The 12,895-nt window shown below is 39.2% G+C and overlaps 1 protein-coding gene across 1 annotated transcript in view; it reads left to right on the top strand.

Moving 5' to 3' along the window:
• The window catches only part of LOC124283848, a 61,178-nt gene continuing 48,283 nt past the window's right edge, over positions 1-12,895 (top strand). The window contains exon 1 of the mRNA XM_046719879.1: positions 1-267. Coding sequence (XP_046575835.1) covers positions 114-267 — 154 coding nt within the window. The 5' untranslated portion in view covers positions 1-113. The remainder of the gene's footprint in view (positions 268-12,895) is intronic.

Here is a 12,895-nt window from a genome sequence, read left to right on the forward strand (position 1 = left end):
GCCGACTGTGACTGGAGTGTGGGAGAGTGGGGAGAATGCAGTAGATCATGTGGTGGAGGGCACCAAGCCAGGAACAGAACACGTTGTTGTCATGACAACGAGTCTACGGCATCATGCCTGGAACGATGTCAGCGCAGGTCGATTGGCGATGTCCCCAGAAATCTACAGATCATGCAACAAGTTCTGCTTCAATGGAGGGACGTTGGATGAAGACACTGGTCAGTGTAGGTGCAGGCAGGGATGGACAAGCACCTGCTGCCAGAGAGGGTAAGGAATTGCTTTAGAATGTTTAAGGAATGTTAAAACCACAAATATCGTGTGGTCAAGACTGTTTGTTTGCCCTTTACTGCTGCAATATTCCAACTATATGCCAGTGGTCTGTAAATAATCGAGTCCGGACCAGACAATGCTGTGATGGACGTCATAACCATCGATCGTGTCAATGGAATACCATCTTATGAATCTACCTAATTAGTGTCCGGAACATCCGATCCCATTAGTCGCCTTTCATGTCAAGCATAGGTTGCTGCAGACAAATTCTTACCCGGATCTGAATTTGATAATCAGTGATTGAGTCAATATTGCTTAACGCCGCATCAGCTATGTTCTTTTTCTATTTTTTATTGATTGTTTTTATTTTTAAAGCATCATATATTAGCAATAAAGTTCCACGATTAATTCCCTGTACAGTGTCACGTGGATAGACATACCAGGGTGTTGGATTAAAAATGATAGGTCATAATTAGTAACACAGTTGTCATAAGTGTTAAAGACTTAGATTTTACTTTTCACTTACAGTTTTCCGGTATGTTTCAGTATTTTATAATGTAATTTTAGATCTTTTATGAAAGTGTCTAAAATTACAATCACTTCCAGTGACTTTGCAGCGATACACTATAAATTTAGCAAACATCAATACATAATTAAATATTTTACAGTCTTTATGATCAGAGACTCCATTAAGGCCATATAATACAACATCTCTGTAATTTTGATATACCTTATCTTGAATATTTGCTTTTGCCCATTTAAAATATGAGAAAGCCGGAATGGCAAACCCTGAGAGCAATAAAACATATAATTTCTGATAGTGTCAATATTGCCACAGTGTTCACACAGTCTACTATCTTTAACATTTAACTTGTTCAGATATAGATTGCAAGGCAAAATTCAGTGAAGAATTTTAAGATGTAATTGTTTGTATTTCATTTTCTAATTCTGATTCTTGTACAATTTCCCATTTACAAGTATTCTCTTCTGCCACAGAACAAATATCATGCACTAAGCTGTACCAAAACTTGGCATTATCAGGAATATCAGCAACTTTTACACCCTTGACGTGTGGGCAAACATCCCTCGGAAAAGAACCAGTCATATATTTATAATAAACATTTTGACCAAATTGGAATACAATCTGTATTTTCTTTGGGAAATTTCTAGTCCATATTATCCCAGCTAATGTTTGTCTTTTCAGGAAATTTACATTTTTCTTAGTAATTGTCAAACATAAATAATACCTGCTTCTTTCCAATCTAACTCATCTAAGGTTTTTTCTGTTAATAAGCACCTATTTATTGTTCCAAATAATTTGATGAAAAATGTCAACATCTGTGTAAAAAATGGAATTTCCAGATATTCAAGATATTTTTATAAAATAGTGGAATGGTTAAATTCATATTTTGTAAGTCAAAGTTTCAGTTTAATAAAAACTCAAGGGAGACTACAGTTGCAAATATAGGTTGAACTTGATAGCTCCAAAATTTCTTATTCTTGCAATATTTAGAAAGCCATACTAATAGTATACTGAACCGCAAAAGAAACGCGAGTTTCAAAACCAAAATTTTGTTCTTACAAGGTTGTGCTTTTATTGTGATTGTAAAGTTTTGTTAACATGTTTTTCAATCAAATTGACAGTGATTACCAAAATCAGTGTGTTTCCTGATGAAAGAGCATATCAACCAAACGTACCTAAAAAGACGTGGTAAAAGGTTCCGTATGACATTCGTGAAAATGAAAATGCACATGCAGATCGTGACAACCCCACCAATGACAGCGAGTCCTAAACTCGCCTGAAAGCATTCTTGTGTTGACACAATCGCCATACCACGCCTAACGAGAGATGAGAGGAACCAAGCCTTGGGACGATTGCAAGTTTGCCAGGCTGCATGGAGGGTAGCCAATCATTTTAATGTTCATGTTAGGACAATCTACCGACTGCAGGAACGGTATCAGGCCACTAACAGCATTCCTGACCGTCCACGCAGTAGACGACCTGCAGTAACATCACAACGTCAAGACCGACAGATTGTGCGCAATCATATGCAGAATCGCTTCACCAGACCCACGGAAACAGCTCGCCAGACCACTGGGACTCACAAGAGACCCATTAGTGCCGTTACAGTGCGTCGATGTTTGCGCGAAAGTAACCTATGCTGTCACAGACCATGTCGTGGTCCTGTCCTTACCGCTCGTTACCGCAAAAACCGACTGCAATGGGCAACTCAGCATCGATATTGACGTTATCGAGAATGGAGAACTGTGCTTTTCTGATGAATGGCGGTATTGTGTTTCGACAGCCAATGGCAGAGTGAGGGTACGCGAAGGCATGCGGAACGGTTTTCAAATGCGTGTGTTGTTGAAAGAGACCCGTGGGTTGGTCCAAGCATCATGGTGTAGGGTGGAATCGATCTGAACCAGAGAGTTTGCCCTGTGGTGTTCCAGAGTCACGGTCCAGGACGAAGAAATGGCATGACAGCTGCTCACTATACTGACCAAGTCATAAGACTCCACGTTGTACTACATTCTGAACGTCGCAGAAATCACATCTTCCAGCAAGACAACGGTCGTTTGCCCCCTGCCAGACTGAATGACCTTTAACCAAGGCCGACAGCTCCGGCTGGACTCGATAAGTCATTAAGCAGAGTACGGACCCAAGTACCTATGGTCTTCTGCAAACGGCTAATTCATTCCATGTACAGACCACGCAACGCCGTCATCGATGCCCATGGAGGCCAACACGATACTGACTTTGAGGTATCTTAGTGGTACCATTTTTTGGTAAATTTGTTTGTGTGAACCCTGGATGTGATTTAGGGGATAACTGTACTGTGTTTGGCGAATTGGGGACGTATACCGGTGGTTATATAGCCGCAAATTTAGTTATATCGGCGACGCGCAAGCGTCCCAATTGGTATACGTCCCCAATTCGTCAAACACAGTACAGTTATCCCCATTCTAATTCAACTCGTTTTACGCTGTTTTTCGTGAAAGAAATTCATTATTGAAACCATGTCAAAGTTCCTCTAGGTCAAAGGTTAATCATATCCTCCTTGAACTTACACCATCGCCAGAAAAAGTAGTTCCCTTTTCAAACTACACACGTTTATTATGTGCGCACAGACTAAATCTGACAATGATGAATAGATCATAGTATTATAGATAAAATGGAAGGAATTATGATGAAACCGCCTCTCTAGTTACAGAAATGATCGGCCCGCTGATTCCTTAACTACGGGCCATTATCAGTTCTGTTGTCAAATGACGTCACAGCAGGTGACGTCACGCTCCATAATGACGTCATAATCTTGTTTCAAGATCTAACAGTGTTGGGTCAACAGCCCGTTGCGAGTAAGTTGTTTGAACTTAAAATTAAATTTATGATACTATTTTGTCGTTTTAACACAAATTCCACCCATTTTAGCTGGATAGGGCAGTTAATTGACCTATGGCTTCTGCAATGACAATGTCCTGCAAAGCAGCGTTACCCCAAAAGTGTAGGGATACAGTTAAAGGTTTTGGTGAATCGGTTTTCAAATTGCGACCGTATATGCTGATTATACGGTCGGAAATTTATAGCATTGACCAATCAGAACTCGTGTTACATACTAAGTTGAATTAGAATCGCCCGAATATGTGTTAACCATAATTGTCAAGTTTAAACGCAATCCTCCGTTTTGATTGTTTATTAGAGCGAGTTAAAGTGTATAGTTTAAGAAACCACTATCGGTTCGCGTTTCTTTTGCGGTTCAGTATAGTTTAAGGGCTTTATTAAATAAATCAAAACCTAAAGCTTTAATGCCCTGATTTTCATAACCTTGTGTGAGACGATTTCTTGAGTTTGAGTTTCACGAATTGTATAATCTAAAACAGACTTTATCCTACTTTTGCTAAAACTTTAGCAAACATTTTATAATCAATAGTAAATAAAGTAATAAGCCTCCAATTTCTCAAATATTTTACATCTTTATTGGGTTTGTCAATTACTGTTATAACAACACGTCTTTGCGAAACACTTAATGTATGTATTTCGGAAGAATATTCCAGTGATTTATTAAAGAAAACTTGCCAAAAATATTTATAAAATTCACTGGTTAAACCATCACAACCTGGCGTCTTGTTCGGCTTCATTTGTTTTAAAGCACTTATATAGCTCATCGAAATCAATATCTTTCATAAACATGGGCTTACATGGATCTTCCTCTTGAATCTGAGGTACATCTTGATCAAAATACTCTCAAATGTCTTCATCAGTCTTTGCATGAAGTAGAATAAAAATCTGTAATTTCTGACAGTATATCTTGTTCATTTTCTATTCTGACACCGTTACCAATTCTCTAATTCTCGGAGAACTTTTACTTTATTTGCCTCTGTCTTTCTAAATTGAATGAATGAGCCTTCAGCTCTTCGTTCATAAAATGAATTCTAAATCAGTCTGATTTTCCTCATATTCGTTTTGTAAGGTTTTCATCATACTATCCTGTAACTGATTATCTAATATGGATAACTTCTATATAAGTTCTCTCTCCCTTTTGGACTTCAATTTATATTTAGTTGTCATTATTTTGAATTTTATCCAATCGAAGTGCATTGCTGGGTTTAAATCTTCCTTTACATTCTTAAAAAAGTCTTAAGTTTATCTACATACTCCTTATCTTGAAGTAGTGAATTATTAAATTTCCAAAAATTAGGCCTACTTTTCCTTTCCTCATAATGTTGTAAAATCACAGCTTTATGGTCAGTACGAATGCTGGGTTGTATACAACACTTTAGAACTGTTTTACACAAATTCAAATAAAATGAAGTCTCTAACGCCTAAAAGAAGACAAAAGAAACATAAGCAGCCCGAGACCGGGGACCAACCTGGAGAAATACGCAAAAGGGGACTGCTCTCCCCTGCACGAAGATCGCTCGGAGACGGACGGAGAAGCAAATGGCGGCAATGATGATACGTCAGGACCCGAAAAATACGGACTTGAAAGAGGTGTATGATGCCGTTATCAGCTCTAAGGAAGAGCTAAGACAAGAACTCAGAGAAGAACTCTATTGACTTCATATCTAAGGAAGCAACAGCTATGTTGTAGCTATTTGCGGCGAGAGCATGTCTTTCTAAATCCGATGTTGAAATCACTAAAACGTCAGTCCAAACTGAACTCTGATATACAAATCTATATTTTTTCATAAAGTTTGATTTCATTTTAATACGCTGAAATCAAGTAATTTGCAACTTTTCTGAGTGAGTGAGTTAATATTTAACGTCACATCGGCAATATCTCAGCCATATCGTGACGAAAACAATTTATACAGTAAAAAGTGAAAACATTTGGAAGATTAAAACCTGTCGACGATGGATAGGAAAACTACTAGAGAATCACAGAATTGAATATAAAACTAGCGAGCAAAGCTAAAATATTCCAATTATAGAAGACAAAACAGTATAAAACACGGACTATAGATCGCGAACCATTGAAAGTAGATCACCATACTAGGAACCATGGGGACTTACATTACTTTTGCTACCTGAATGGATCCTAGCTGGATTTACACCATCCCTTTAGCGGCTTGCGATTGTAGGAAAATTTAGCCAACCGTTAAAATAACAAAAAAACTACGTTTAACATTTGGTAAATTTATATTTCCAACATTTCTGAAATGTTAACATAAAGTCGGAACATCTTTGAAGGAAAACGTTGTCTGATATGACAAAAATCAACACATTCAAACTAAATGTGCTTGATACTGATGTGCTTGTGGCAAGGATGCATCTTCATCTTCTCCTTTCAATGAAAAGAAAAGTGTATAGAAACTATGTTGCCTAATCACAACCTCATCTTGACGAATTAGTCCAGTATTGTACCTAGACTAATAGCGTTCTCTGCAAAAGAATTTTGAATGTCAAAAATTGTCCATTAAGGCATTGAATGCCATAGTGCAATGCTTATCATGAAAATGTTCCATCTTCAGCACTATGTATCATAATTTCATATAAACACAAACTAACATCAATTATATCCTTAAAGTTCTTCGTCCGGTTCCGACTATATTAAAACATGTTAAGAAATATGTCAGAATCCTGTAGGTTACTAAAAGTTGAAGAAGTTCCATGTGCATATTTCAAAATCCTTAAGTAACCCCTAATATATTTTCATAGTGATGTAGCTGTCCATGATGATAATAATGATGATATGTCAGTGCTACTAATGTTGAGAAGCACCTTTCAGGTAATTAAAAACACGGTTTAGTTTGAAAGGGTTTACCAAAACGCAGCCCGCATGCATGTGACGCACGCTACCCACTCATACAACAGAACGCCGTATCTCTGCTTACCGCTCTCAGGTATAAACCTTGCAAATATGTAATCTGTTTCATCCATAAACGCTGACATGACGAGAAAACTTTCCTTATGACTTGGTCTCTGCGTACCACTCTCGGATATAAACCTTGTAAATATGTAATCTGTTTCATCCATAAACGCTGACATGTCGAGAAGACTTTCGTTGTGACTTGGAGGGCAGATAGTGGGTATGCATGCAGCTGCCATGTCATTCAAGACCATTGGAGCTGATGCAGGAATGTATCTGTTGGTGATGCTTACAGTTGTTATGCGGGTTTCTTGGGATAGCTTGATTTCATCTGTGCGGTCTATGATGATTTCAATGGTTCCCTCACGGGGTACATTTGTGAACAGGTCGACCACACCATACCTGGTTAATCTGCCTGACTGGGTAATGTCGAGAATCTTTAGGATGAGAGGAGGCGGGCAAGAACGTTGGCTGCATTGTAGTGGATTGTATCCCCGCTGCAGACTGGAAGACGGATTTTCACTGGGTCTTTCCTAGGGCGGATTGGGCTGAGGGGTGGAGCATACAATATGTCTACGTTGTGCTTGTTTCCTTTAGTCAGATATTCAATCTTACATTAGATTACTGCCCTTTTAGAAGTATGACTCATTTCTGTTCATGTCACAGTACGATGTCGCATTGGCCATACAAGATATACACATGGATACGTATTTAAAGTTGAGGATCCTCCGTTTTGCATCCCTCGTGATGAGAGAATCACGGTCAAGCTTGCCTGTTTGACTGTATTGAATTTTCCATCACAAGGGGTTAAGTATTTCAGTGTCAAAACTGTGAAAGATCCTTTTTTAGTAAAGTTAATTATCATTTGCTCATTGAGTTTTGAAAAGAAATAGAGTTGAATATTTGTTGTTTTATTATGGTTAAATATCAGTACAATCTCCAATGGCCAGTTAGGGCCTAATGCAGGTGGCCAAAGTACTGTAAGTCCCCATGGTCCCTAGAGTGGTGATCTACCTTCAGTTGTTGGCGGTCCTCAGCGCTTTTATATATTGTCTTGTCCTAATTTGAAATCCTGTTTTAAAGATATATGCTAGTTTTATTTCTTATTTCTGTGATATACTAGTTGGTTTTACTGTCCTTCGTCGACAGGTTTTAAAATTTGCGCATTTATCATGAATTTATAACTATTATAAGTCAAGATATGGCTGAAATACTGCCGCTGTGACTATAAACTTCCACTCACTCACTCCCACTCTCAGTTCTGAAACAGGGTTGTGCTCATTTACGTTCTCGGTGTATGCTTGTGTTAATTCAATATAGTGATAACATTGTCAGCCTATTGGTTACAGTGTTCGTTCGTCACCCGAAGACCTGAGATAAAAGTACCCTCATAGGTATGTTTTTGTTGTAACTTGCTCTGATATTGCTGGAATATTTTTAAACGCCTCATAGAACTAGTCAAGAGCTTTAGACTAACAAGACACACTTATTTATACATTATAGGGGATACCTTCATCACATTTGGGTGGGGCATGTTGGCCACAAAGAACAGGTTCGTTAGTGAACATCATCACTTTCAAGGATGCAGTGAACCTTTCATACGTTGACATACATGAGGAGAACATGCCGAATGTGACGCATGAGTGACAATAATTATGTCCCGTGGTCATTTGTTCACATGTTTTTCATACCTTTGCATTTGTTTGTGGGTGGTGTAACTGGTAGGGCAGGTTACACTCACCTTTTCGAGACTACTTGTCATTTGATACAATTAATAACTCAGATTGTTAGTGGCTGTATCCTCAAGGGGGGTTAAAGTACTGTAATATTATTGTCCTCCTGAGAGCATACGTAAGTCCACAAACATTAAAAGTAAGTTGAAACTCTCCGCTATTTTTAATCGTAGAATATGTGTGTTTTTAAATGTATGGCTAGATTTGTCTACGTTGCTATAACGGCTGAGGGGATGGTGTGAATCCAGCGAGGGTCCATGCAAGAAGCAAATGTACTGTAAGTCCCCATGGTGCCTAGTATGTTGATCTACCTTCCGTCGTTGGCGATCTCAGCCACATTTTTATATTGTAATCGGCAACTGAACTAGGGACCATGGGGACTTACATTACTTTTGCTACCTGCATGGACCCTAGCTGGATTTACACCATCCCTTCAGCCATTGGCGTTGATGCTGACATTAAGCCATACATTAAAAACACAACAATACTACGATTAAAAACCTGGTACACTTAAATGGACTTCAAATGTTTTGGGACTTACATACCCTCGCAGGTGGACAATAATTTTACGCTACGTCAACCCCGTTTGAGGGTACAGCCACTAACAACTCAGTTACTAATTCAAACTACCAATAATAAAATATATATCTATTTACAAATCACTTAACAAATCTAATTCCTTTAAAATGCAATAATTAAATGAGAACTGACACTATTAAAAGATCCTTCATAGTTTTACTTTGAAATAGTTATCCCTTGTGATGGAATATTCAATACAGTCGATTTCTCATGGATATGGAAAGGAGTTTCCGATATATCTATATATTGACACATACATACTATTCCTCTATTCGTACCTAAAAATAATATTACATCAATACATATTAACAGAGGCAAGAAACCTTTCCACATAAATAAAAATATCTCCTAACAGCATAGTCGAGTGTACTATCAAGTATATGTATTAATGAATCACTATAAAATCGTGATGCTTGTTTTGCCGAAAAAGCTTAGCCTACATTGCCCCACCAGTCGCACCCGTCATAAACACATGCAGAGGCTAATCAAATGTTCACCTGAACAAATTCGGGAACGTATGGATGCCTACTTCTCGTCTAAATTGTTGCAACCCCAATTTTCCCTTGATATTATGAATAATGCCGAGCATTTCACACAGTTTTCTCAGTAAACTTCAGATGACATATGTATATTTCTTTACAAACTGTCCCAAATCCGATAGATATATAACGATGTATATCTTCACTACGTTTATTCGCAAATGCCTCATGAATCAACCAATGACGTTCTTCCTTAGTTTGTCATGTGTTTCAGTGGTGTGCAACCTTGAAAAATCCCGTTTTGACAGAACTGAATCCAACACTTAAACTGATACTTAATGCCAGTAGATTGTCAGATAAAACGTAATTGATAAGTCATGACTCACTTACATATCGTATGTACTTATTTCCATAAATAACACTTCCAAAGCTAACACGTATGAACATACATGTGTCGCAAACAGTGACCCAATATGAACGGTTACATTTATCGAGTATTTGTGCGGCTGTTTACCACATCACCAATGGCAACTGTCTTTTAAGCAGACAAGTATTCAATCTCGTTGATTTACTGAGCTGTTAAAAGCTACTTCAATATGGCAGGATTAAGATTAAACTGTGTTTTATCCATTTCACTCTTGCTTTGCAGTGTATGTGTATAGTTGCACGAGAATGTATTTACTGTTAGCTCAAAATTATCGATTCATTAAATGTGGTTAGTTTTTACGGATAAACGAAAATTCTAGTGCTAAAAGTACGAATGTGCATCAAATCGTGATACTCATTGTATATTGAACGATCGATCTAGGCTCACCGTTTGCTTAGAAAAAGGTTAACGCCGCTTTCCGCACTATTCTAGTGTTGTTGAAAGAGCTTAGGTTTGAAATGAGGTCGAAACCACAAATACCTTTACTGAGTTGATTTGACAAGGCAAGCTACACATAATATAATTATTGAAGGGTCGCCCATATGAATGACTGGTAGAAAATAAAGCTGCTTTAATCATATTTAGAGTTGACAGTAAGACAAACTTTAGTTGTTAGAGGCTACAATCATGATTAACGATTATGGCATTAGCACTGGGAACAACATTTAAACCACAGAAAATAATGAAAAAAGTAAGCAAACAGTGATAATTATTCCAACAATTGTAGATTTTCATGCATTAACACAGATCGTTACAAGTGAACGCAAACCTATCACACGATCTGCGCGTGTAAATCGGGGTATGGGCACATGCAAATCGGGGGACAAGCATGTGCTTTCAGGCCTCGCTGACAGTAAAAATGCGACGTCTTCTGAGTATTGAAAATCGAGATCGAGCTATTGGCATGCTCAAAGCGGGTGGTTGCCAACGTCAGGTTGTTGCACTCAGGCGACTGGAACTGTTGCTCATTCCCGTAGACCTGAGCGTTCTAGGGTTACCACATAGAGACCTCTTCAACCTTGCTCTACGCAACCGATTTCTGACGTCACGTCATTTGAGAGATGAACTCCAACGCCACCAACGTCCGCATTAGTCAGTCAACAGTAAGAAGCAGGTTACGTTCAGCTGGTCTCCGTTCCCGACGTCCGGCTGTTCGTCCACCACTGACAACACGTCACCACCAAGCACGATAACTAATGTGCACACGTCATCAGCGCTTGAATCAACGTCCTAAGTTTGGTTTATTGATGAAAGCCGGTTTAAACGGGACAGCGATGACACGAGTACACGTTATTGTGGGAAATCTCACTGCACTGCACTGCACTGCGCTACAGAGATGAGATAGTGGCTCCAGTTGTGGTACCATTCATGAGGACCATTCGTCACTACAGAGGTCCCCCAATCCTCCAAGATGATAACGCTCGACTTCACCGTGGACACGTCGTCAACGACTTCATTGAGCACGAGGGCATTAGGAGAATGAACTGGCGTTCTTGCTCCCCCGACTTTAATCCCATTGAACATTAATGGGATGAGCTGGGGCGCCGCGATTACCGAAGACACCCTGTGCCACATGATCTGAGGACACTTTAGAGAGCTCTGCTCCAGGAGTGCATGCCATACCCCAAGCTTTTATAATGAACCTGGTAAGGAGTATGAGGTCAAGGTGCACAGAAGGGATCGACAGCAGGAGCAGTTACACCAGATACTGACTCTGTACTGCAACCAGGAATTTTGACTACTGCTAGTGAACTTGCTTATGAAGGGTATCCCTTAAACTGTGCTAGTCGCAGCGCCCTTGTGCTTCTTTTTGTTATAACTGTTGAAATGAAACTCAATTCAATCATTATAAGTCACCATGTCTCTAATATTTGTTTTAATTTCTTTGCAGATCTAATCTAATTAATATATATAGGTGACTCTTCAATACTTGCGCCGATTATATATTTTTGTTTGATAATGTAGCTCTCTCATCTCTTTATTGACTTTTAAGCAATATCATTTCTAAAGGCTCGGTTTTGGTTACTATGTGAAAGTGAAACGGTGGGCAGAGTTCCTTCACACTCGCAATTTTTAAAAAATGTTATCCTCAAAAAAATGAAAGTGTACTCAAAGTCAAAAGTTGAAGTGCACCTACGACCGCTATAATCTTTCTCTGGTTCAAATTCACAAATTCATTTACAAGATTATCAATGGAAATATTCAATAGGACTTTGCATATTTTTAAATGTAGATTGTGTTGTCAATGTACTGAGTTTAGTAAAAAAAAAACAGTTTAAATGGCATGGCTTGTTCTTTATTTCATCGTCCTTCTGCTGCATGGAGCTTTGACTCTGGTGCCCTTCATATCCAGGAGTGTGCTTTTGATGAAGGACAGGGCCCATACACAGACCTCAAAGCGTCATTTGTTTTCATGAAGGCAATGAAGCTATTCAGATAATTACAACAGCTCTTGGCAGTGATATATACTCTTAAAAAGAAGTAACGCCAAAGTGAAAATTGCCTCAAAAATTTAGATATGTGGAAACTTAGTGTTTCGAACGTTGAATATGTTGTGTTATGGAGCTTACAAAATAATCGTTTGGAAAACGATGACTTTGTACACAGATGGGTATCAGTGAACAAAATGCTGTGGTTTTGAGCCATTTACGCAGTGGCATGGTATGCACATGCGTGCACATGCAGCATCGATCAAAACGTGACATACCAGATCCGGTAGACCCCGAGTCAGAACTCCTGCCCAAGACCGCTACATCCGGTTGCGCCACCTACGCTAAAAGAACGATTTTTCTTGCTGCCTCCACTGCATCCTCAGTACCGGGACTGCGCAGGATCTGGGACCAGACTGTCCGGAACCGTCTACTAGAGGGAGGGTTGCGACCATGACGTCCTGATACAGGCGTGATTTTGTCCAGGCAGCATCGCCAGCTACAACTGCAATGGTGTTGAGCGCACAAGGTATGGCCTCAGGGACGATGGAGACACGTATAGTTCAGCGATGAATCCCTATTCATGCCCTGCAGACAGAATGGAAGGATCCGTGTCTACCACCGAAGAGGTAAACGCTTCGCAGCAAATTGCATACAGGAAGTGGACAGA

The sequence above is a fragment of the Haliotis rubra genome, unplaced genomic scaffold (assembly GCF_003918875.1).
Source record: "Haliotis rubra isolate DU_JTF1 unplaced genomic scaffold, ASM391887v1 Scf1097, whole genome shotgun sequence".
Classification (NCBI taxonomy): domain Eukaryota; kingdom Metazoa; phylum Mollusca; class Gastropoda; order Lepetellida; family Haliotidae; genus Haliotis; species Haliotis rubra.